The sequence below is a fragment of the Anolis carolinensis genome, chromosome 5 (genome assembly GCF_035594765.1).
Source record: "Anolis carolinensis isolate JA03-04 chromosome 5, rAnoCar3.1.pri, whole genome shotgun sequence".
Classification (NCBI taxonomy): domain Eukaryota; kingdom Metazoa; phylum Chordata; class Lepidosauria; order Squamata; family Dactyloidae; genus Anolis; species Anolis carolinensis.
This window is the reverse complement of record NC_085845.1, coordinates 175,853,019-175,879,910: the sequence shown is the minus strand read 5'-3', so window position 1 is coordinate 175,879,910 and position 26,892 is coordinate 175,853,019. Positions and strand designations below refer to the sequence as shown.

At 40.9% G+C, this 26,892-nt stretch overlaps 1 protein-coding gene across 1 annotated transcript; it reads left to right on the top strand.

Annotated features, from left to right (window-relative positions):
* The first annotated feature begins 5,039 nt into the window (after positions 1 to 5,039).
* On the top strand, positions 5,040 to 24,082 carry rasd2 (RASD family member 2). Its single transcript, XM_008110624.3, has 3 exons — positions 5,040 to 5,605; positions 17,926 to 18,205; positions 20,976 to 24,082. The coding sequence occupies exons 2-3, from the start codon at positions 17,935 to 17,937 to the stop codon at positions 21,503 to 21,505; spliced, it is 801 nt and encodes a 266-aa protein (XP_008108831.2). The 5' UTR covers positions 5,040 to 5,605; positions 17,926 to 17,934; the 3' UTR covers positions 21,506 to 24,082.
* Positions 24,083 to 26,892: the final 2,810 nt, after the last annotated feature.

The following is a 26,892-nucleotide window of genomic DNA, read 5'->3' as shown; positions in this document are numbered from 1 at the left end:
TGCAATGAATCACTGCAATGAATCACTCTGACCAGGAGGTCATGAGTTCGAGGCCCGCTCGGAGCCTATGTTTGTCTGTCTTTGTTCTATGTTAAAAGGCATTGAATGTTTGCCATATATGTGTTCATTGTAATCCGCCCTGAGTCCCCTTCGGGGTGAGAAGGGCGGAATATAAATGCTGTAAATAATAAATAAATAAATAAATAAATAAATTAAAATTATTTCAGAAAACATTTCCATGTCACATTAGTTCAACAGGAACAGTTGCCCTTAGCAAATGGATTCTGTTCCTTTTTTGTCCCCACTAACCAAACATGCTAATAAAGTAGGTTTCCAAAAACCTAATGTTCCTAAGAAAACCTTTCATACTGAACACTTGTATGATCACTCTTTAACTGTCATGGTTGCATCTTAAGGAGTTTGGGCGTTGGGAGTTTAAGGAGGCGGTACACCTTTCTAGCTGAGCGTTCCAGTATTCCATAGGATTCTGCCATGACAGTAAATGTGGAATCATATTGTGGAAAAGCCCCCAATGTGGAAAGCTTGGGAAAATTACTTTTTTTGAGGTCAACTTCCAGAATCCCTCAACAAACATGCGTACTGGCAAGGGGGTTCTGCATTCAAAAAAATGTCATTTTCCCAAGCATTGCCCATGTGTCAGATTACAGCCTCCAGTAGCATTGATGGAAGGTCTAGTCCAATATACTGAAAAGGTTCTAAGCTGCAAGATACAATAAAAGGGAGGGGGGAAAGAAGACAAAATAAGATTAGGAGAAAATGTCATTGAAGATTTTGAGCAATGACTTGGGTAAATTTCTTACAAGGAAACTTGTCCTGTGAATGAAATTCCAACTATGTATGATTCTCAATCTAATCTTGTCTTCAGATAGACTAGATCAGACAACAGTGATGAAGACCTTCCAAAGCAGCAAAAATTTGCAGGAGAAGATTACCAGCCTTAAAAAAGAAATCACAGCTCTTAGCTACAGCAAAGCAGAATGTCCTTATTAGGTCTTCCAGTTAGTATGTCTCCTTCTTACAGGAAAACAATGGAGAAAACAGACACCCAATTTTGAAAGGTTTGTGCATTTTCAAAATAAAACCAAGGATCATAGGCCCTCATTTCTGTGCTTCTTTACTGTTTGGGATTGGTATGAAAATACCTTGCATACAATATAGAGCTCTGTAGTATGTAAGCCTCCTCTCTGGAGGGATTAGCAGGGTGCAGGGAAAGAAAAATGTCACAACATAATAGTCTCAAAAACTGTAAAAACTTTGTTTGAAATGAAAGGCTCCCTTTTGCTCTTTTATAATATCCCAGTCTGCTGTCTTAAAAATGCTAGCAGAAGGGAAGGAGGAGGGAAGGAGGAAAAGAAAGGAGTATGATGATTATTAATAGAAAGAAACCTAGAATTTGCCAGTTCCTAAAATATAAGAAAAAGAGAGAGAGAAGCAGAGAAAAGAGATAGATTAAGTAACTTTGGTAATTAACAACTTTAGTACTGATTCCTGATGGTTTGGGATATTAGGCTGTGGAATTCAGAATATTAGTATAGTATTTCTTCAATTCTGAGAATCACTTTTTTCCTATACAAACATCTCTAAAAATGGGACGTGTCTTAGAATCTCAGGTATATTTTATGTATTTTTGTTGGAGATGGCACTGAATTACATTCGATGGCATCTTAGAATTGAAGAAATACGGTATTCTAAATTGCACAACCTACCAAGCCTTATTGACTGGAATTTGGGAACACCAATGCTTTCTAAGAATCTAGGAATCAGTTTGCTGTTAACTGTCATCACAACTATTAGGAACTCCTGATGACCCATAGGTGGGAGGTTTGAATCTTGGGAGAGCGCGGATGAGCTCCCTCTGTCAGCTCCCGCTCGCCATGCGGGGACATGAGAGAAGCCGCCCATAAGGATGGTAAAACATCTGGGCGGCCCTTGGGCAATGTCCTTGTAGATGGCCAGTTCTCTCACACCAGAAGCGACTTGCTCAAGTCGCTCCTGACACACACAAAAGATCACAATGATTTCTGTTTGTGGGGACCCTTTGAATAGGGAGACCTCCTATTCAAAGCTGAGGATGGATGTTGATAATAGGGTGACTTGGAGACCTCCAAGTCACCCTATTATCAACAGCCATCCTCAGCTTTTGTAGACTCATGGCTTCCTTGATGGAATCTATCCATCTGCAATGCTTTCCACTTTTTTCATTTCTTGAATAAAACACTATAATAATCTGACTCCCATTCCTGTCCACTTTAGCCCACTCACTCAAAGCATTGCAAAGTTTATACATCCCATTTCTTGCTTTACTATGCTTAGTTTCCGGAGTCATGCTTCCCACCTTCCATGTCCCTATAATATGTGTTGCACGGCTGTTGACTTTCCTTTCACCTCTGAGCACATCAGCAGCTGAATGTCCTTTTAACTTTAGTCCAGTTGTGTCATCATGAGCCACAGTGCTGTCCTCTGCTGTAGCCCAGAAGCGAACTGAGTGCCATCTCCCCTGGGAGTTTCATCTTCTGGCATTATCCCTTGTTTCATTTTAGACTGTCTTACCATGCAATTTTCATAGAAAAATACATTGAAAAGGAGATTTACCATGCCTCCTTGTGTGCAGTGTTAACAAGTGTTAGCTGTATTGTCCTAGCCATTTTCTCAGAGATTCTCCCCCTGCATGACTGCTGTTTCCCATTAGCTTTTTGGCACCTTTAGTGTGGCTCCTCAGCAAAAGCCTATCTGACATGGGAGACCCTACCAGCAGCACTGCTTGCACCAGATTAGCCTCCTGACTCACAGGAAAGCACAATCCCATCACTGTGTATAGGTAGTGCTATTAGTGGTGAATACAATACCAGGAATCAGTACTGTGCGCTAATGTGACATGTTCCAAGTAGTACAGTCCCGTTTTGTAACTACCTATTTTTGGTAATTTTCTTCAGATGTCTTTTCAGTTCATTTAGAATTGCACCCAGAACACCTCACAATTAGAACCACAGTTGTTTTCTTTCCCCAAAGCCATTGGGTTTCAATTTGTTATTGTGTGCCTTCAAGACGTTTCCAGTCTATGACCACCCTAATGTAAACCTATCACAAGGCCTTCTTGGCAAGAGTTGTTCAGAAAAAGTTGGCCACAGCCTTCCATTGAGATAGTGTGACCTTCACAAGGTTAAGGATCTTTTTTTGTTGTGTCAGAAGCAAATTGAGGCAAGTCGCTTCTGGTGTGAGAGAATTGTCAATCTCCAAAGATGTTGCCCAGGGGATGCCCGGATGTGTTATCATCCTGCGGGGGGCTTCTCTCATGTCTCCGCATGGGAAGTTAGGGCTGGCAGACAGGACCTCACCCCATCTTGCGGATTTGAACTGCCAACCTTCACGTCAGCAATTTAGCTGGCACAAGGGTTTAACCCAGTGGTTCTCAACCTTCCTAATGCTGCGACCCCTTAATACAGTTCCTCATGTTATGGTGATCTCCAACCATAAAATTACATGATAATTGTCATTTTGCTACTGTTATGAATCATAATGTAAATATCTGATAGACAGGATGTAGTTTCATTCACTGAATCAAATTTGGCACCAATACCCAATACACCCAAATCTGAATACTTGTGTGGTTGTTGGGGGGGGGGGTTGATTTTGTCATTTGGGAGTTGTAGTTGCTGAGATTTATAGTTCACCTACAATCAAAGAGCATTCTGAACCCCACCAGTGATGGAATTGGGCCACACTTCCCACACAGAACCTCCATGACCAACAGAAAACACTGGAGAGATTTGGGAGGAATTGACAGTGATTTAGAGAAGATATAGTTCACCTACATCCAGAGACCACTGTGAACCCAAACATTTTCTGATGGTCTTTGGTGACCCCTCTAACACCCCCCTTGTGACCCTTCCCCCAGGTTGAGAAATGCTGGTTTAACCCATTGTGCCACAGCAACTCCATAAGATTAAGGCTAAAACAGTATGGTTTGCTGTGAGTCTTTTGGGCTGTATGGTCATGTTCCAGAAGCTTTCTCTCATAAACATGGCCATACAGCCTGAAAGACACACAGCAACCCAGTGATTCGGTCATGAAAGCCTTCAACAATACATTGAAACAGTGTGACTTGCTCAGCAAATTTCACAGCTGAACGGCCATTTGTACCCTGGTCTCCAGAATCGTAGCCTATGCTCAAAGCCCTTCACCTCACTGACTCTTGAGTTTCAGGTGTTTGATGTGCCATAATTTTACCATCTCATTGTTTTCCATTCTGCGATCCTCAGGAATTGTTACATCTCTAACCCAAACCTGATGTTGTGGTAGTAGTGGTTGTTGTGGCTGTTGTTGCTTTCCTCCCTTCCTGCCTTGTTCAGTCCAAAAGTGAGGATTAACACTTGTTTCCCTAAGGCTGATGAAATGTTAATTTTCATGCAGAAATTTTGCATCTGAAATGCAAAACAGTGGAAAAAGACAGAGGTGAACATGATGTTCACTGATTTGGGTTTAAAATCGTCTCTTGAGCTGAGTATCTTCCCCAAAGGGTTCACTAAGATACGGGGCATGGAGAATGATTTTAACAATTATATGATTAAGGTAAAGCTAAAGGTTTCCCCTGACGTTAAGTCCAGTCATGTCTGACTCTGGGGGTTGGTGCTCATCTCCATTTCTAAGCCAAAGAGCCGGTGTTTTCCGTAGACACCTCCAAGGTCATGTGGCTGGCATGACTGCATGGAGCGCCGTTACCGTCCCGCCAGAGTGGTACCTATTGATCTACTCACATTGCCATGTTTTCAAACTGCTAGGTTGGCAGAAGCTGGAGCTAATAGCAGGTGCTCACTCTGCTCCCGGGATTTGAACCTGCGACCTTTCTGTCTGCAAGTTCAGCAGCTCAGCGCTTTAACACACTTTGCCACCAGGGCTCCTTGCATTATATGATTAACTCTATTCAAATGTTTAGAGATTGTAAGTTTTATGTCGTATTTTTTATTGTTTTTAATGTTGTGAGCCACTCTGGGTCTGGTTTAAGAGAGGAAAGCAGGGTATCAATAACAGTAATAGTCTTGCCAAAAGTGGAGAGGATGCATTCCCTAGCTCTTGGGGATAGATGTGGCTTCAGAAGCCCCCCAAGGAGTTATCTGGATTTCAAGCTGCCAAGGCTATCAAGTGGCCAAGCTTGAGGTGGAGGGAAAGAGTGTGCCTGGTCTGGAGGGGAGTGAACTAAGACTCGTGGCGGAAGAGAGAAAGGAAAAGAGGGCGGGAGGAGGGAAGGGAGGAGGGAAAGCGAGGGAGAGCGCGACTTCCTCAAAGTCCCGGAGAGCAAAGGCTGCAGCGACTGGTCCTTGTGCGTAAACTTTGAGCCATGCGCGTCCTGTGATTCAGCCCGGCTTGTCCTGAGGCGAGGAGGGGAGAGCCGACGCCGCTCAAACAGCACTCAGTTAATCACCCTTCCCTTGCTTACAACCCAGGGAAGGAGAACTGGAGAAGAAGGAAGCCTCCGCCTGAAACTCCAGCAGCACTTCGCGCTGCAACTGATTCTCGTCCGGAGAGGCATCGCATCCGAGCGCTGCGCCACGAGCCGGGATTTCCTTTCCGAAAGAGAGAAAGAAAGGTAAGCCCAGGAACCAGAACAGCAGAACAAGAGCCCCAAGGCAAACGGTTCCAGGAGGATGGGGAGATCTTTTTGGAGAGAGCGAGGATCCAGGGGTTGGCACAGGTCGGGCTCCTGCGTACCTGGCTTGCGCTCGCCTCTTCATCCTTGATCCAGGGACGAGGCAACCTGGCCGGAGAGAAAGGGGGAGGAAGAGAGCTGTTTGGGGGGCTTCGCGTGTTCAGGGAGTAGAAGTGACCCCCTAACCCGAATCCCTACACTGGGACACAGGCTGGTTCTGCACTGCCATGTCTGAACTGCATTATATAATCAGTGTAGACCCATATAACGCAGTTCAATGCAGTTCATTATATGGTTCTACCCTGACCATACTGCATTATTTGGCAGTATCGTGCCAGCCACAGGGGAGAACCAAGTCGGTTTTGCCTATCCTTGCTGTGAAGCCCCCAAACAGCAGGTTTCTTTTCGGTACAGGTGGATTGCCTCTCCAGGGCAGGTTGGTCTTACCTGCAAAATGATTTCTGTTCTGATGGGCTTCTCTGTGATGCTCTCCCTTCTGGTGGCATAGAGTAGAGAAATACTTATATGTTACATATTACATAATTTATTACATATTACATGCTTTTAGGAAGAAAAAACAAACAAAATCCAAAGAAGTAATAGCTAGTGCTTTGTAGTGGTTTGAGCCTTGGACTAGACCAGGCATGGGCAAACTTGGCCCCTCCGGGTGTTTTGGACTTCAACTTCCACACTTCCTAACAGCCGGTAGGCTCTTAGGAAAGGTGGGAGTTAAAGTCCAAAACACCAGAGGGCTGAAGTTTGCCCATGCCTGGACTAGACTCTGGAGACAGCCTTTATCCGCTCAGCCTTGGAAATCATTTGGGTTACCTTGGACAAGTCATACTCTCTCAGCCTCAGAGAAAGGCACTGGCCAACCTCCTCTGAACAAATCTTTCCAAGAAAACCCAGTGATGCAGTTGCCATTGGTCACGGTGGCACAGCAGGTTAAACCACTAAGAATTTGCAGAATTTGCGGATTGGAAGGTCAGCAGTTTGAATCCACAGATGGGGTAAGCTCCCATTGTTAGCCCCAGCTTCTGCCAATCTAGCAGTTTGAAAACATGCAAAATATGAGTAGATCAGTAGGTACCGCTTCAGCAGGAAGGTAACGGTGCTCCATGCAGTCATGCCAGCCACATGACCTTGGTGGCATCTATGGACAATGCCAGCTCTTTGGCTTAGGAATGAAGATGAGCACCACCCCCCAGACACGACTAGACTTAATGTCAAGGGGAAACCTTTACCTTTACCTTTACCTTTACTGCCATTGGTCAGAAACAAGAGGAATGTAAAAAAGCAATGTTAGTTCACTGGCAGCTGTTAATAGGGAAAAAGTGGTAAGTATCAGTTGGTCTCCTGATGCTTTTATCTATCTGTCTCATCTAACTACCTATCTTTAATAAAACCAATAGCTCTAGGACTGGGATGTAGAATGAATTTTTGGGCTGAAACCAGCTTGTAGTCAATTCACCAAGTCATTTTATAGTTATTTCTTTGTTTTCTCTGTGCCTCAGTTTAACACCAAGCAAAGAATCATGACCATCATATGTCACCGGAAAATTAATTGAAGCATTTACTTGTGGGAAAGTACGGATATTTCAAGTGTAGAGATGCCAGGGTGGAGGAACAAATAGTCTTTTCAATCAAAGGTCTTGGGTTCTGATGTTAGAGAACCCCAACAGTTATGAAATCTGAATTAGACATTATATAGAGTTCTGTATTTTGTATCCCTTTGCTCAGTTCCCACATGTATACTTTGAGCTCTAATCCTGGCTCTTTGCAAAATGGCCAAGATTTCCTTTTCCATCTTTCCAATGCACTCCATACAAGCAGGTACCTGAAGGGTGTTCTGTGAATCAATAAAGGCAATTTCAGTGAGTCAGAAAAAGCTGCAGAGAGAAGTGCAAACAAAGGAAAAAACATCTTTGTGGGGCAGGGAAGATAATTGCTCTAAAATGCACACTTTTGCTGTGGACTTTTAGAAAGCAATTCAAAGTCTAATAACTAGCTGCAAAAATCAAAGCGCTTGAGGCATTGAATACCTGTGCATTTGGATGGATTTGAGCAGAAACCTTTAGAATCCATAATGGGGAAAATAGCCATAGATTGTGAAGAGTGCTGTAAAGAAGATATTAAAACTAATAGAACTGAAAAGTTGTGTCTTCAAGCAATCTCTGAGTGGATATGCCCATGCATCTGCTAAGCGAGAAGATAGTGCCGTTCGGTAGTTAAGAGTATGAACATGGGGAGAAAATGTCAGTTTGTTTACAAAGTACCAGTATGACTAATGATATATTTGACCTTTAGTAAACCATTTCACCTTGCTTTCTCATTTCTGGGTGATGATGATGTTGCAGGCATATGGAAGAAATTACTTAAAACTATGCGAGGATACAAAATGAGTAATAACAATACCTCTGTTCACCTGGAATGGGTTCATGTCAATTTGAAAGCCTGTATATGTGAAATTGAAATGAAAGATAAATAGAGAGTTCCTACATGAAGCACAATTATTTAAAATGCACCATTCTGTGTACCCCACAGACTCACAATATATTCATATTGTGCTTTGTGTCACAGGTATAAGAGGTGAAACACTGCATGAGTAAGCTTGTGATTTAAAGTGACCATCTTTTATTTATTAAATAATTGCAACAATTGAACTGATCTAATGGTTGATGACATCTTTAAACTAAACCATTGCTTTATTAGGATCCATCATTATGGTCGGACAACACTCTTAGGCTAAGGAAATAAAGTACTAAGGAGACACTCCTCTTTATGACATGACATCCTAGTCAGGATGAAATAAGATACTATATCAGAAATGGCAAACTTGGCATGACACGTCTTTTAAAATGCAATGAAGATATAGTATATAAATTGTATTTATCTTACTTGTAGCTTGAACCTAATTAATTTTATACACAAGTGGGTTTATCCACAAGGAAAGATACATAGGATTGAAACTATAGCATGAAATGTAAAATTGTGAGGTAGATCTAAAGCAGCCTTTGTCTCTGGATTTTTGGAGGTGCAGTGGCTACACAAAACTACACCATTCAAATTTGCACTGAATCAAGGCAAATTGGAAGTGTGTATCTTGTTTTAGAGGGAGATTGCGCTCATAGAAACCTCTGGGGCATGAATTTCTATTCTAAAACAGTATATGCACTTCTCATGAGTCCTTTTCTTAGCAAATTATAGGAAAGGAGATTCCACCTGAATATTAGGAAGAACTTTCTGACTGTGAGAGCTGTTCAACAGTGGAACTCTCTGCTCAGAGTGTAGTGGAAACTCCTCCTTTGGAGGCTTTTAATCAGGGGCTGGTGGTCATCTTTCAGGGGTGCTTTTCCTGCATGGCAGGGGATTGGACCAGATGGCCCATGTTGTCTCTTCCAATTCTATTATTCTATGATTCTATGATCATTTACTTTCCATAAACCAGAGGTGATGGGTTTCCACTTTTTATTGCTGTCATTATTGTTATTGCTGTTGCTGTAGTTTGCATTCAAATATTTTCTGCCTTATGGGGACCCTAAGGCACAGAGGTTTTTTGGCAGAATTTGTTCAGATGGAGATTGCCTTTTCCTTCCTCTGAGGCTGAAAGAGTAAGATTTGGCTAAGTCATCATCATTAACTTTATGCATACCCTGCCTTTCTCCCCATGAGGATGTAAGGTGGCTAACAACCACACAATTGAATGACAATTTAAAACAAAGTAAATACATTTTTAATATATATATATATTTGTGTTCAGATATAAAATTAAAATACAATAAATATATTTAAATTTCATTTAAAACCCATCCACCCCCAAAAATATCCCCCCACAACCCCCCCCCCCCGACAGCTTGCCCCTCATCCTCCCCCAGATGCTTGCTGGCACTGCAATGTCTTTATCTCCTTGCAGCCCCTAGTGGCGCAATGGGTTAAACCCTTGTGCTGGCAGGACTGTTGACCAACAGGTTGGCGGTTCAAATCCAGGGAAAGCGGGTGAGATCCCTCTGTCAGCTCCAGCTCCCCATGCGGGAACATGAGAGAAGTCTCCCACAAGGATGGTAAAGATCAAACATCTGGGCGTCCCCTGGCAACGTCCTTTCAGGCGGCCAATTCTCTCACACCAGAAGTGACTTGGAGTTTCTCAAGTCACTCTTGACATGAAAACAAAAACCTGCTTGCAAGAGGCCTCTAGGGGTAAAGCAGTCCTGTTCTCCCTTGGGAGGGGGTTCCAAAGTTTGGGAGCAGCCACCATAAAGACCCTCTCCCTTGTTCCCACCAAACACACTATGGAGCCTCTGGTGGCCTAGGGGATAAAAGCCTCATGACTTGAAAGTTGGGTTGCTGACCTGAAAGCTGCCAGGTTCGAATCCCACCCGGGAGAGTGCAGATGAGCTCCCTCTTTCAGTTCCAGCTCCAAGCCTCCCATAAGGATGGTAAAACATCAAAACATCCGGGCGTCCCCTGGGCAACGTCCTTGCAGACGGCCAATTCTCTCACTCCAGAAACAACTACGGTTGCTCCTGACACAAACACACACAAAAAAACCCAAACGCACTTGAGTGGATGGTGGGACAGAGGGAAGATGATCTTAAATATCTGACAGGTTTGCAGAAAGAGTCCTTCAAATAATCTGGACCTGAACTATACAGGGCTTTATAGGTCAAAACCAGCAAGTCAGTCAGTAGGTTCCATGGCTAAGCAAGGGATCTGAGTCCTCCAGAGCTTTAGTCCAATGCTCAAGCCAGTCTATTGTTGCTATTACAGCACTGAAATTCCAGAAGTGGAGAACAGTGCAGTGGGATTCAGGGACATGAAAATCATCTCCGCCTCAAATGAAAGGTGTGGGATTTCAAATATCTATTGGCTACCCCAGGCTCAGTGCAGTAGCAGCTGGAAACATCCATATCCACAAGTGGGTTTTAGTCTGAACTGTAAAGAATCTATTTAAGGTACTGAATGGATACAGTATCTTGCATAGGTTTTTTAAAAAATATATATATATATTCAGACTAAAAGACCAGATTCATTACCCCACTAGCATAAAAATCACAAGCCAACCCAACATAATAGAGAGGAAAACCACAATCAGCTGTGGATATATTAATATTTGCAAAGATGTAGTGGTTTACAAATAGACTTTAAAGATCTTTGATTTATTACTTTTTTGGTGAGATAATCAATTATGTGGGGCACAATTGTTTTAAAGCAAGATATGTTGCTAAATAAGAATACGCAGATTGGGTTATTGCAAGATATTCCATTGTTTGGCTCCAGAGCAGTATCTCAAAACTCATTGGCACAATAGCAGATGACTCCAGAAGAACAGGAGGATATACATTTTATTTCTATTTATTTTATTTTGTTACAAACTGCAGTAATAAATACAAGGCAAAGGGCAAATGGAGGAGGGATTAAAAGTATCCTTTACAGCCAAGGTAACCCCTGGAAATATTACTCTTGGATTGCAACTTTCAGAATCTATCAACCATTGTGGCAATAGCCTAAAAGGCAATATTTCAACATTACCTTTTAGGTGAAAAACATGGAAATTTTAGGTTCAAGATCAGAAAAGTTTTCAATTTCATGTTCTTGCAGTCTTTTCCCCAACATTTTCCTAAATGTTTCAGTTAGAATTACAGTGAAGGCTCACAGAAGTTCAGTGTGTAGCAAAATGAGTGCCTTGCACCCAAATATGAATCCTCCCAAATGGAATTTTCCTTCACTTTCCAAATTTCTAGAATTACAGAGAATGAGATATTGAAAACCATTCATATCTAGAACTCATATTTGCTGTATTTGCATTCCCTTGGTACGTTTGCCTTTCCCTTTGGTTTGAATGCCTAAATTGTATTTCTAAGTAATCCCAACCACAGGCAGAACCAAACTTGCAATTTGTAGTGCATTGATTAGAAAGTGCACCAAATCTAATGCAAATGTCTTCAAAAGTAACACTATATTGAAGAAGGAAGTTAAAACTTTACATTCTATGGGTGTATTCCTTGACAGCTTTGTAACAGATCAAGAAGAAAAAGAACCCCCAAAAGGGACAACTGTAAAACAATAGGGTAAAAGTAAAGGTTTTCCCCTGACATTAAATCTAGTCATGTCCAATTCCGGGAGTTGGTGTTGATCTCCATTTCTAAGCCGAAGAGCCAGTGCTGTCCGTAGACACCTCCAAGGTCATGTGATTGGCATGACTGCATGGAGTGCCGTTACTTTCCTACCGATTACTCACATTTGCATGTTTTCAAAGTGCTAGTTTGGCAGAAGCTGGTGCTAACAGCAGGAGTTCACCCCACTCTCCGGATTCGAACTGTAGAACTTTCGGTCAGCAAGTTCAGCAGCTCAGCAGTTTAACCTGCTGTACTACCGCAGCAGTAGATGTATATAAATTCTAATTGCACTGACTGTTGAAGTAAAACACGTAAGGAAATGTAAAAGACTCCACGCGGTGTACTTAGTGGCCAGAATAATGCACTAGAACTCCAGAAGACCAAGGACTGAATCTTTGCTCAGACATCCTCAGTCTTTGCCTTATATGACCTTGGGCAAATCATGCTCCCTCTATTTATGCCTATGATAGGATTGCTATAACTTGGAATTGATTTGAAAGCATCAGAGGTCCCATCTGAGCCTGGAAAGCTAAACAGAGTCAGCCATAGTAAGCTAGTACTTGCGTGGACCACTGACTATTACCAGAAGCTATCAGCTATATTTCAGAGGAACAAACTGGCAACAATAACTTCTGGATGTTTCTTTCCTCAGACAAGCATATGTTGACAGGTGACTTTAAGGCAGATACACATAATAATAACAACTACAATAAAAATGTAAGAAATGAAGGATGTATCCAAATTTTAATTTTAATTTTAATCAATCGAAGACTGTTGCATTGGGCACACAGTGGCTGGAGTTTTGTCAAAATGGAGTAAATCCACTGAATTAACTGTTGAATCGTGAGTTATCAAATAGGCAAATCCTACTGATTCTGTTAATCTACTCTGTTGGGGTGTAAAAGTACGATTTAGGGCTATGTTTGTGTATCTGTTAAAAACCTAGGACCTTCTCTTCAACCATTTTCTTATTTTTATACAGAAATTAGTTCTTCTGCTAGTGTTGTAGTTGAATCGTGTCTCACAGGGTTGAAGTACAAAAGGCTGAGGACTTTTTAACTGGCAGAGATGTTGGCATCATCTGCCACCTGCATAGGCTTTTGTCTCACTTGTAAGGTTTACTGCTATCTCCACAGTAGCTTGCTGGAAAATTGGTTTTTTCCCCTAACAGCAATATATTGTTGCAAGCTGTTTGTACCATAATACACATAGGGTTAGTTTATTTTGAATGGACACTTCAGAACCCCTAGCTTTACGAAATGCCTACTTCTGGTGAAGCTGAAAAATTATAGAATTGGTTGGTGTAGATTGACACGGCAACCCACTATTTCAGACTATCCTACTGAGCAAGGCTTATAGAAGCGGTCACAATGTGCACATATACTTCAGCATTTTTCATTGAGTCACTACATGGCTATAGATTGGCATGGGAACTGTACCATGGGGAAATGAAATCAACAACCTGATTTGGAAGCCTGTTAAAATGAATAGTCTTCAAGAAATCATTATTATTCCCCTTAAGTGTTGCCATGAAACAGGTTTCAGATAATTATCAAACATTTAACTTGCGTATGTATAATATTGGATATGATTCGGTTTCAGAATTTGATATTTCACAGCTGTTATTTTGCGGCATCTTATAGGTGGCATTCAATATCATTTAAATGTTGTCAGTAATCAATATGGATTGTGCATTACAAGCATATGGTATTCATCCCACAGGTATCTTGGCTGTGAAGTTTAATTCCAAAGGCCTGTTCAAATCAAGAAAATTGCCAGGAAATTTTAACAATGTATAGTTGTCCCTCTATATCCACAGATTGTCCACAGATTCAACCATCCATGGCTTAAAATATATCTATTTTTTAAGTTCAGAAAGCAAACCTTGGTTTTGCCATTTTGTATAACAAGAACCATTTTGCTATGCTATTGTATAATATAATGGGAATTGAGTATCCACAGATTTCCCTATCCATGAGGGTCTCTTGAAACCAAACCCCAATGGATACGAAGGGCCCACTGTAATCCTAAACAAGTGTCATAAATAAGTCTCATAAATTCAGTGGAATGTATGTGCAAGTGACTGTTCCCATGAGTATAAGCCTAAAACTTTACACTCAAAGATAAAACTTGCAATTTTACATTAAAAATTTTAATAGCAAGACAGGAAAGCATTGTGGACCATGCAAAGTCCAGATGTGAAGGTCTTCCTTATTAATAGTTGTTCAACGGAAGTCCAATATTAAGATTTAAAAATATAGTAGAGCTAGTAAGTCCCTTGAGGTTGACCATGAACAGTGACCACTTGAACAGAAGACTGAATAGACATATAAAGTTACTTGTTATATTTCCTTCAATTATGATGACATATATGTTACATGGGAGCCCCCAATGGCACAGTGGGTTAAACTGCTGAGCTACTGAACTTGCTGACCGAAAGGTTGGCAGTTTGAATCTGGGGAATGGGGTGAGCTCTCACTGTTAGCCCTACCTTCTGTTAACCTAGCAGTTCAAAAACATGCAAATGTGAGTAGATCGATAGGTACTGCTCCAGCCGGAAGGTAACGGGGCTCCATGCAGTCATGCTGGCCACATGACCTTGGAGGTGTCTATGGATAACGCCAGCTCTTTGGCTTAGCCTGGTTGGGTGGAGTTATTCTACTACCTGGAACTCCTTCCCTATCTAAGGTTTACATTCCAAATCATAGCCGTGGTGGTTCACCAGATAGGGTAACCATGTAAAGGTATATTGCCACCTGGTTCTAACTTTAATAGATGCTACACACAAAAACTTTCCAATGGATTGTTCACATCTGGCTGTCAAATTGTCATCCTGTGACCATTTGATTTCTGAAAAGAGCAGCAAACAGTGTCTTTTCTCCCCCAAGTCATGGTACTTATAATACCAAAGTTATTATTTCCTCTTAGAAACAAAAAATATTTTTTTCTTATTTAATTTTCTGCCCTTTTATGACATCAAAATTCTAAGACAAGTGCCTAATGCTGTTACCTTATCAAAATCTACACCAGGGCCAGCTATCTCTCCATGTTTCACGCTGAGGCAGGAACAATTCTGTGTGTCTTAAAACATTTCATGAAAACTATTACTCCTTGGTTCAGTAAAAATCTGTTTCCCCTAAGCATACTTGGAATAATAGCCGTATTCCAATTCATATTATGGAGCTTTGCCTCTGGGCTCTGACTATGCAGTTTTCTGTCTTCCCCATGTTCTTATATAGCATTGAGCTGGCTGTTACACTATATTGGCCATGACTAAATGATGTTCTGCCTTATTTAGGGTTACAAAACAAAATCTGTACCAAAGTAATTCATACATTGTCCCCTTAAGAGAGAGCAGAGCTTGGAAAAGTTATTGCATTGGGCTACAGTCTTTTTTCACATTTCATAACAATAGCAGTCTGGTACCACTTTAATTGTGCCATCCTATGGATTTTTGTGAGTTTTTTAGAATATTCTGCTAGACAGCTCTAGTGTTTGACAAATTACAGATTTCTGTAGAATGCACCCATGCAACGGAAGTGGTATCAGCGAGCTCATAGAATGATAGTGTTAGGGTGCATCTACACTGTAGAATTAATGCAGTTTGACACCACTTCAATAGCCATGGCTATTGCTATGGAATAAGGGAACTTATAGTTTTACAAGATCTTTAACTACGTGTATGGTTCCACAGTGTTGTGCCATGACAATTGAACTGCATTACTGCATTAGTATACAGTGTAGATGCACCCTTGGAAGAGATCACAAGGGCCATCCAGTCCAGCCTTTGAGGAACACAAACTCTAAGCACTCCCAACAGATGGTTATCAATCTATGCTGTGATTATGTAATCTGGAAGGCCATTATGCCCACAAGAACTCTGCCTGGAGGATGTGATTTGAGGAGCTATAATCTACAAGTATATTTGCCAAGATCTGAGAAAAGTGACCCAGGCTCTCCCAGCCCTTAGTAGGAACAGCTGTTTTGCTGTTGATACAAAACTTCAAAAGTGAGTCACGATATTAATCTTTTAAAGCTTGGGAAATAAACAAAGATGAGCAACCTGATCTGGGAACATATATAATCCAAAGCCTAATCTTATATAAGCAGTAGATAACTAAAGAGATCACTTTTTCTTTCACAACAGCTTTATTTGAGCTTTACCTAGAAACGGAACAAACTAGACCTCTTTGCATATTTGAAGCTTAAATATATGCCTCCCCCTCCTTTTGCCTCATCTATCAATGTAAAGATATGCATCTGCCAAAGCCCTGCATTTAGAGAAGTGAGCTCTAAACATCATATATTTATGCAACAATAAGTGTGTGTGCACACATGTGTGTGCATGTGCACATGCTAGGTAAGGTAAAGGTTTCCCCTGATATTAAGTCTAGTCATGTCTGACTCTTGGGGTTGGTGCTAATCTCCATTTCTAAGCCGAAGAGCCAGCGTTGTCCTCCAAGGTCATTTGGTGCATGGAGCGCCATTACCTTCCTGCTAAAGCAGTACCTATTGATCTACTCACATTTGCATGTTTTCGAACTGCTGGGTTGGCAGAAGCTGGGGCTAACAGCAGGAGCTCAACCCTGCTCCCTGGATTCAAACCACCAACCTTTTGGTTAGCAAGTTCAGCAGCTCAGGATTTAACCTGCTGCACCACCAGAAGCATATGCTATATCCTCCAATATTTCATAAATGAAAATTGAGACACGTTTGGCCAAGTAACATCACACGGGGCTAAAAGCCTGTCTACATTGACCAGAAACCCCAAACTCTGGATATTTTGAAAATAAGCTGAAAAAGTAGGTTTCACATGATTAACTGGGACTGTCCCTGCCAGATTGAGACTGTTGGAGGAGTTGGTGTGTGTAAGAGACAGAGAGAGAAAAAGGAGGAAAGTGAGAGAAGAGTGGAGGAAGCTTTCCTGTCATGAGTCAGACCATAGCTCCATCAAGCCCAGAATAGTCTACTCAACCTGCCAACAGCTCTTCAATGTTTCAGGTCAAATCTTTCCTAGTCTTACCTGGAGGTTCCTAGGGCTTGCTGGTAGTCTCTGATCCAAGTATTAACTATGCCGAGCCCTGTTTAGCTTTTCCAAACAGACAAAATTAATCATGAGTTCACAGAAGCATGGTGCATCTACTAGCACGACAGTATGGCTACTTCTGTGAATTAATATCTTTAATATCCAAAATTAACAAAGACTCGGTATGTCTTGTTGTGTGACATTTATTATAGGGTACCCTTCTATATTTTCCTTTTTATCATGCTGTGAATTTAGTAGTTGGAAGGTACATTAGAACCACAAGAGTTCTCGTAATGTTCTGTGTCTAGCATGTTTATGCTCTGATCATGTGCAAAATAGCCTTTCATTCCTTATCTCATCTGGGGACTCTCTGTTCAGGTATCATGAGTATGTGAGTCATTATTGTTTTGGGAAAGACAATGAAAGATGCATTACAATGTCATTCTTTTTTTTTGGGCCATCTTCAGATAAAGCATTTCAAGAAGATAGTTTTTGTGATTTCCTTTGTGGGGACATAATTCTCACTACAGAATTGGAACGTTCATTAATAGTGTGGCTGGGATACATACAGATTTTCCAAACTGCTCTCACAATCTGGCAACATGAAAATGAAGTGTAAGATTCTTCAGTGGTCTCCATGCAATTTTGTGTTTTTTCATAGCATTGATGCTAGTTGAATGCACACCCTTATCTTAAGTGTCAAAGCATGAAACCAGGTCTGCCAAGGAGGGAGATGGTGATGCAAGGAAACCTTCCTGATATGCTCCCATTGCCAACACATGGGCATTTTGGGTCAGGGCTGAGTTGTGCCCTGAGACCACCCAACAGCTATTTTACTCTTTAGTAAATCCCTTACTTTTTAGTTCATCCTAGTTCCAAATCCTAGATAAGTTACTTATTTGGACTGCAACTTCCAAAACTTCCTAAACAGCATGACCACGTTGACTAGGAGATCCTGGGAACTATAGTCCATAAAAAGTAACTTTGTCAAGCTCTGCCTAATAATGAATTTGTTGCTTGGAGTCTGAGTTTTGCACTGGTATTTCTACATGTTTTTCTGGACTTGTTGTATCTTTTCAATGCTAAAAATAAAACAATTATTTTATGATTCAATACAGATTCAAGCAATGATGAAAACTATGTCCAGTGGGAACTGCACCTTGAATGTGCCAGCCAAGAACTCCTACCGGATGGTTGTGCTGGGAGCCTCCAGGGTCGGCAAGAGTTCCATTGTCTCACGGTTTCTCAATGGTCGTTTTGAAGACCAGTACACACCCACAATTGAAGATTTCCATCGCAAAGTCTACAACATTCGTGGTGACATGTACCAGCTGGACATTTTGGATACTTCTGGGAATCACCCATTCCCTGCCATGAGAAGACTTTCTATTCTCACAGGTTAGAACTTTTGTGTGTGTGTTTGGGTTATCAGTAGCTGTTGAAGTCAGTTCAGCTGTTCAAGTCAGTTCCAAGACAAACCACTTTGGGGGAGAACAAAGAAGTCCCTCATCAGAGGTTGATTGTATGGGGTGACTTGGGGAGGGAGATTTTTTTTTGTCTAAGGATAAAAATAATAGGCAAAATCACATACACTTTATATCCCATGTCCCCAAGCACATTTTCACTTTGGATTTCCTGTACAAAGGACATGCATAGTGCATTGTAGTGGTCTTTAAAAAGAAGGAAGGACATCCCAGTAATTGCCTATAACATTTTTGATGAACCTTGGAAATAGTTTTATCAGCACTTCCTGTTGCACCTTTCTGTAGTTCTGTAGTTTTCATATCTCTAGATTATTTATTTAATACCATATTTCTTCAATTCTAAGATGGCATCAGTTGTAAGATGTACTACCAACAGAAAACAAGCTTAATAAGTTAATATGGTGGAAAGTGTGTTTCAGAATCAAGGAAATACAGTAGTTATACCTGAAAACCAAACCTCAATGAATAGTGACAAGGTTTCTGACAGAAGCTCTTCCCAACCCTTTCTAGCAATAGCTAGCAAAAAGTGATGTTTTTAAATGGCAAATAGCATCTTTTAGTACCAATGGCTGGTGGTGTCCATGTATTACAGCTCCACATTTTAGCAATGGCTTTTCCCTAAAAATGTCTCTGGTGACAATTGCCAAACTAGATGTTATACATTTTTCTTTTTTGGAGACATTCTCCTTCAACTGGCAAGACATCTGCTTGCCACAGAATGTGATTTCTCTCAACTATATACTTTGCATTTAGGTAAATGTGACATTAATTTGTAACCACAATTGCTGAGACACATTTTTCTGATGAATTCAAACTGTGTTGAATTCAAATTGTGGAAGAAAAAATATTGATTCCTCCAAGCACCTAGTTTGACCATTGCCATCTCCTGAAGCATTGATTTCCATTCAAGAGAATAGCAAGGTAAAAAGCAATCAATCAAATAGATAAATAATCTACCTCCACAAAAATACTGCAAAGAGACCCGTAGCAGAAAACCTCAGGAAAAGAGCTCAATGTGGAAGTCATTATTGTGATAAACTGTTTCTGTCATGCAGAAAGGTCATTAAACTTGCAAACCTGTGTTTGTCTCATTCTAGTGGAAAACATTTAAACAGTAAGGATTTAGCAAAGCTCTATGTGTATAAAACCCCTTGAGCTTATTCTTCAGATGCTGAATCAATGAAGGTCTTAAAGTCAAGTCTCATATCTTTTTGAATAATGGAAGGAGCACTGTATCACAGCGGTGATAATCCTGCTTACTGGGGGCCTTTTATGTTTTGAAAAGCATGTGGCTTAGATGGAGAAGGAAGGTGGGAAGGAGGTCATTTAACACTGCAGCATTGTTGTGTCTAGAGGATGCTGCTAAGGGAAATGGAAAAGAAGGAAATAATAAAAGGGAAAAAGAAAAGAGAAACATCAAGCAAAAAGAATCAAGTTGGTTATTGACACCCGTGTTGCAGCTATTGCTTTCAGGGCTTGGCAAAGTTACTTCTTTTGTATCAAAAGTCCCAGAATTGACCTCCATCTTCTGGATAAGAAGCTCTCTGCAACATTTTTGCCCAGTCAAGAGGTATCAAGGGTCAAACCAGATGTTAAAAGGAATACATAGTTTCCCTTCTGTGATAGGGTCATATAAAAGATGTGTCATATCCTCTAATTGTCCCAATTTGCCAGTCTGGATTAATCCTCTGTTGTCTCACTTTTTCAGCTGCATTTAAATTGTCCCAGTTTCTCTCTCCTCCCATTTTCTTCCTTTGTTCTCAGCTTATTTCTAATGCTACAAACTGAGTTCAAAGTACAAAAGTAGTTCCCATTTAAGAGGGGGCAGAATCTTACCATTCCCAGCAGGCCCAGGCAAAAGCAAAATGCTACAGTTTGTGGATTCGTCCTCACTGATAACGTTTGCCATCGTGATATTGCTTGGTCACAGGTGTCCCAATTTTCATCTGTGAAATGCTGGAGAGTTTGATATCTGCCTCAGCAGTCATAGGATCTCATCACATGGAGGTCCAGAAGCCGGAGGCAGTGTGGGAAACCATGGGACAGTGCCCAGCTTCACCCCCTTACCAATGTGGGTTGTGGGCTGCCATCCTATGATGTTTTCATGCTTTCTTTGGCTTCCTTATGTACTGTCCTTGGCCTCTTCAGTGAGGAGATGGGTAGTCATCTGTCTCCTCAAGGTTCCCTTTTAGTCTGTTGCCAGGACAGAGACCAATGGAGTCTCACCAAAAGTAGCCCTATGTCATTTGATGGGCTTCATCAGATTCTGTCCGGCAGCAAGCCGGGAGGGTGCAGAGGCAGGGAAAACCACCAGTCAGATGAGGTGGATAGTGAGCAGATTCTGGAAGCTGTAGTCTGAAAAGGGTAGTTTTACCAATTTCTGGTTATTTCCCCCATAAAAGCCAATAACGACATAAAGAGATTTCAACCATGGCTGGAGGTGAAATAGTTATGCCATTTTCAAAATATGATTTTGCATTGGTACTTTGCATTTTTATATGTATATTTCTTTGGTCTTCCAATGCTCTCTAAGTAGGATTCCTTTCATTCAAAGTCCTGTTTTGTATATATATTTTGGTTAAACTTTATAGAATATGAACAAGTTATTTCACTGATTAATGTTCTGACATATGCGGTAAATAGGTTATAATAGATTGCCTCTCCTTTCTGTTGGAATGTTACAGGCGATGTTTTCATCCTAGTCTTCAGTCTAGATAACAGAGAATCCTTTGATGAAGTCAAGAGACTGCAGCAACAGATCCTTGAAGTCAAGTCATGCCTGAAAAACAAGACTAAAGAAACAGGTGACCTGCCCATGGTGATCTGCGGCAACAAGCATGATCATGGTGAACTGTACCGCCAAGTGAGCTCTGAAGAAGCAGAGAAGCTCGTCTCCAGCGATGAGAATTGTGCTTACTTTGAAGTCTCCGCCAAGAAGAACACCAATGTGAATGAGATGTTCTATGTGCTTTTCAGTATGGCCAAGCTGCCCCATGAGATGAGTCCTGCCCTTCACAGGAAGATCTCTGTCCAGTATGGTGACACCTTCCACCAAAAGTCCTTCAGGATGCACAGAGTCAAAGAGACAGATGCTTATGGCATGATCTCTCCCTTTGCTCGGAGACCCAGTGTCAACAGCGATCTGAAATACATCAAATCCAAAGTCCTCAGAGAAGGGCAAACGAGGGAGAGAGAAAAATGCACAATCCAGTGAAAGGAACTCTGCTGAGATGGAGTATGTAGAGTTTGCACAGTGCCTTAAAAAAGAAAATGGCTGATCCAAGAAGGTTGTCAATGGATCTATGAGGGCCAAGCAATGACTGAAAACCACAGTCATGAGAATAAGGCTTGAAACCACTTTGTCAACAGTACCGTACCACTGATGTAAAGAAGTGATTTCAAAGGACAGTATTGTAAATACTTGAAGCTGTCTGGTAAGCAGTTACCACATGCAGCACTTATGACTTGTTCTTTCGTTATTAAAAAAGCACCCTGTTTCCTATTTGTTTTTGTCTTCTTTGAAGAAACTGGGTGTATAAAGAAGGCTGAAGATCAGCACCATGTGAGAAAATTTGCTAAGGATAACTGTGACTGGATAGTTTTGCTGAATTTCCAGGATACAGTGGATAGGTTTTGCAGTCAAGATGAAAAACGGAGGAGCTTTTCTCCAATTCTTCTTCACAAAGAAGACTCATGGTGCAACTTCCTATCTTGATGTAATGAATTGAGAGTGGCTTCCAAGACCATTTGTATGTACATATCTATATGTATATATCTGATTGTCCTTCAGTGAATTTGTCTGGTCTGAAGAAGGAAAATGCACTTTTTTAACATGGCAGTGGCAATCCTTGATAGCATCAAAGCAAATATCACTTTGTATTCTGGCTTTAATTTTGTTTTTGTTTCTCAAGCAAAAGCAGATGGCAAACTCTCTGTTTTAATTGAAATGTGAGCTAATCTGCTAGTATGATCTGAAAATGCCAACTGTTTCCAAGTTACATAATATGTATAGTAACTTTAACTTGTACTGTAAAACCCAGCACATTTGACTGCTTCATGTGATTTTCTGTTCCTAAGAGGAATATCTTGAGGGGAAATTTGACTCTTTACACTCCAAATACCACCCCTCTTCACTTAGCATAATAATGCTTCTATTCAGTGCTCTGTCCCTCAAAACTAGGGCTTGGTAATTTTATTGGACTAACTTTTTAAAACTCCCAAATGAGTATGGACAGCAGCCTCCAGGAGTTCTGGAATTATAATACAAAAAGGCTATTCTCCTAAGCCCTGCTGACAACCACAGTGGCTATGTAATATCGAATCTCATGATCTGCCTGGTGCCTTGCACAGTTTTCCCACATCATAGTTATTTTCCCGGACTTACATCTGTGTCACTCTATGTTTGCTGGCTGTGTCAGATTTTTATAGATTTTTGGGATTTCTGTGAAATGGCAGGAATCCATGCTTTCCTCCATTTCACAGATCCTCAGATCTCTCTCCAGCCTCACATCTCTTTCCAATCTTGTATCTTATTTGTTTGCTACTTACACTGTGTATAAGAAGCTAGGCTGAAGAGGGACTGAGGATCTGAAAGACTGAGGATATAGGGGGCCTTATTTGGGGGTGGGTATGTTACTATACAGGAGATCTCTGGGGAGCCAGCCAGCCACCCATTTCCACCTTGTAGACAAACAAGCAAGAGTGTTGCACTTGCCCCTTAAATGTGAAAGCAGGCAGCTGATGACAAAAAAGTTTCATATTTTGGAGCATTACAGACCTCAGATTTTTGGGTTCAATGCTCAACCGTATAGTGACCTGAAACTGAATCCAATCTAAATTTGTCAAATTTTAAATAGCAGTGAAAGGTCTGATCCCTGGATCTGATTTAGCTAATCAAATAAAACAAACCTGCAAAATTCAGGTTGTCTTGAAAGTCACAGCCACTGTTGATGTGAGTGCCAGAGTACAATGCGCAAGTTTAGTTTGATTTCAAGAATGTCAAACATTTTTAAAAAATCATAATACAAATGGTTTTACTCAATGTATCTTTTTATGCCATAGTCTGCCTTGGTCCAGTTCTGAGTTTTGTGCCTGTTGCTCTTGATATATAGGGGGCTAGCACCATAAGAATGGGATAAAAAGGGGGACGCTCCAGCCTTCTTGATTCATAATATTCCCATCCAAATGTCCTCTGCCTCTCCCACTCTCCTTTCCCTCTGCCTCTCCCACTCTCCTTCTTTTGTTCCTTGGCGTGCTGGGACAACAGTGTGCACTGATAATAGTCATTTTTAAGGGAAAAAATTACCTCAAACATGAATGTGCATTGAAGTGTGTTTGTGTGCAAGTGTGTGTGTGTGTGTAAATATATATAGATGCACGCAATGTATGTTTGTAGCAGGGAGAAGACCTCAGTAATGTCAACATACTGTGTGCACAGTGTGTATTGTAGATATTTTAGATATTCTGTACCAGCCGTTGATGATATGACACCTCTGTGTTCTATTATACCTCATGTTCTGTAGATATGTAAATGGTACTGTGTGCTCTATGAGCCGTACTGAGGCTGAATGAATGTTCACTCTGATATCTGACTGGCAACAATGTTTGAAGCATATATGCAGAGGTCCTTAACAAATAAAATTACAATCCTTCTATTCCTCAACCACATGCCCTTCTTTGCCTTGCAATGTAAAAAAAACAGTATTGTCTAATTTCCTCTAGTGCCATGGCAACTATCTATAGTATTTTCAAGTGACTAAAAACTTGTACAATAAAATATATATAAATATAATTTTTTCCAAATAAATCTGTGTTATTTGTTAGCTTTGTGTTGAACATTCTGCATTTTCTCAAATTAGGAAAGCAACTAGTGACAAGTTACTATATGTCCCGGTTGGGTGTGTGAGTGTGTTTTAGAAAAGACATGGGTTGGGGAAAATGTATTCTAAAAACAGAAATTTTCACTGTCCCAATAGAACTGAAAAAGTGAGAGAAAGGAATGCAACCACTTCAAATGTCCTTGACAGTTGATGGTGAAATCAACAGTACAAGGTGCTTTTACATGTCCTCACTATGGATTCAGTCAACCAGTGACCATAAATCTCTCTCAAAGAAGAATTACGGCCTTGCTTCGAAGAGTGGACAGCTTATGTCTCCCAAGATTTGTTCCTTCTCTATTTGGAGTGGGAGGACATTAAAGGATGAACACTAGCTAAACATTTCACACACATTCATCACAGAACTTAGAATACTGCCAAAGGTTTGCGGGAGTTTTGGAAAAAGAAGCATGTAATCAACTTTCATCATTTCTGAGAGCAGACCACAGGAAGTTGGCTGTTGTTTCCAAAGCGAAGCTGGACTAAGTACTACAAAAAGAATGATAAACAATTACAGTAAGACACTTTGTGACACTTCTCCAGGGAAGCCTTTGTGGAAAACAAGATGGAAGAGAAGCAGCCATTTTATAATTGTAGGATCATGGGGTATCCAAGACAAATAGTTGTTCTTTCAAATTGACTATGACTTATAGCATTCCCATCATAGCGATTTGATAGCAAAAATTATTCAGAGGTGGTTTGCCATTGCCCTCATCTGGATATAGCCTAGAGCACGTCGTATTCCCTCACAATTCTTTCTGAGTATTAACCCGGTGTAATCCTGCTCTGAGATCATCCATGACCTGATGCCTTCAAAGTATTCAAACTGCTATATGAAGAATATTGCAAGGGAACTGTTTGTTACATATAATCAGCAATGTCACAAGCATGATCCAAAGCCAATCTTGTTTATGCTTGTGTTTAAGAGAACATATCTTGAGATACTAGGAAAACATGACGATACCCATAGAGATGTGCACTATTTTTGAGAGGTGCCTAGCTTTCAAAGAATATAAATGAGGAACAAACACACATTACATTCCAGAAGGTGATTGTCTAGATTCTAGACTTCAGAAGGTCCCGGGAGTAAGTTTCTATCTGTCAGTTTGTTTATCCTCTAATTGCCACTCAATGGAATATAGTATGCCTGAAAGATGTTTTCTCCAGGTTTCCACAGAGACCATTTCTCTTAGGTGACAGTGATGAATGCATTGTTTGCGGTCCTTTTTGCACCAAGTGAAGAGCAGAAGTATTTTTCTGCAAACATTATTTTATTTATTGACCCTTCGAGTGCCTTTGGATATTTACAGGATGCAAAGGAAATGCATGAGTCATTTGTGCTTCCTGTTTCCTCATTCACGGGTTGTTTAAAACTTATACCAAAAGCATAAGAAGAGCACCGCTGAATCAAAACAAAAGCCAATTTAGTTCTACCATCCTGCTTCCCAACAGCCATCATACCAATAGAAAGCTGCCAGTGAAACATGATAATATAATCGCTCCCAGCAATTCTAATTTAAGGACAGGCTATACTGGAGTTAACATCTAACCATCTAGCCATTGATACGTATGTTTTGTGTGTCCACTTAAAAAGCCATTCAGGTTGATAGCCATGACTCCCTTACATGAAAGTTATTATCATAGCTAAATCATTAGGACTGGTCTATAATTTTTTCAAAGCTATTCAAAGACAGGTTTTTATTGCAAGGAAATCCTACAAGAATTACTTCCTGCCCTTGGAAGGAAAATAGCAAACACAGGCATATCTTGCTAACATGGATTCGGTTCCAGAGCACTGCCCTAATACGAATATTGCCTTAAAGTGAATCACAGCCTTTTTTCAACTTGGCAATGCATATAAAAGCCTCAGAACAAATTCACACTATCCTTTACTGAGTGTGAAATAGTGCTAGGCCTAAATAATAATAATAATAATAATAATAAAAAAAAAACTTTATTTATACCCCGCCACCATCTCCCCAACGGGGACTCGGGGCGGCTAACATGGGGCCATGCCCAGAGCAGTACAATATAATAAAATATAAAAACAGCATACCATAACACAATTAAAAACAATACAATAAATGATAATATACATTACATCAAAAAAAAAAAAACAAACAAAAAAACAGTAATACAAGGGCAGGCCGCATGAACACCAAGATAAAAACTCGGAGTGAGAGGGACAGAGGAAGAGGGACAGGGGTGTACTCCACTGTGGACAGGGACGCATGAAAGTGGGACAGTCTAGAGGATAGATGTTGGGGGGGAGTAACACAGAAATGTATAACAGAAATTACTCACCGAAAGCACAGCGGAAGAGCCATGTTTTCAATTCTTTCCTAAAAGCTAACAGAGTGGGAGCTTGCCTGATTTCAGTGGGTAGTGAATTCCATAGTCGGGGGGCCACAGCAGAAAAGGCCCTCTTCCTTGTACTCACAAGGTGGGCCTGGGATATAGACAGTGGTGATAAAAGGGCCTCCCCGGATGATCGTAAAGATCGGGCAGGTTTATGGTAGGAGATACGGTCACGGAGGTAGGTGGGTCCCAAACCGTTTAGGGCTTTATAGATGATGGTCTGCACCTTGAATTGGGACCGGAAGATGAACGGCAGCCAGTGGAGCTCCTTAAACAAGGGAGTGGATCTCTCCCTGTAACTTGCCCCTGTTATTAATCTGGCAGCCGAGCGTTGGACCAATTGTAATTTCCGGGCCGTCTTCAAGGG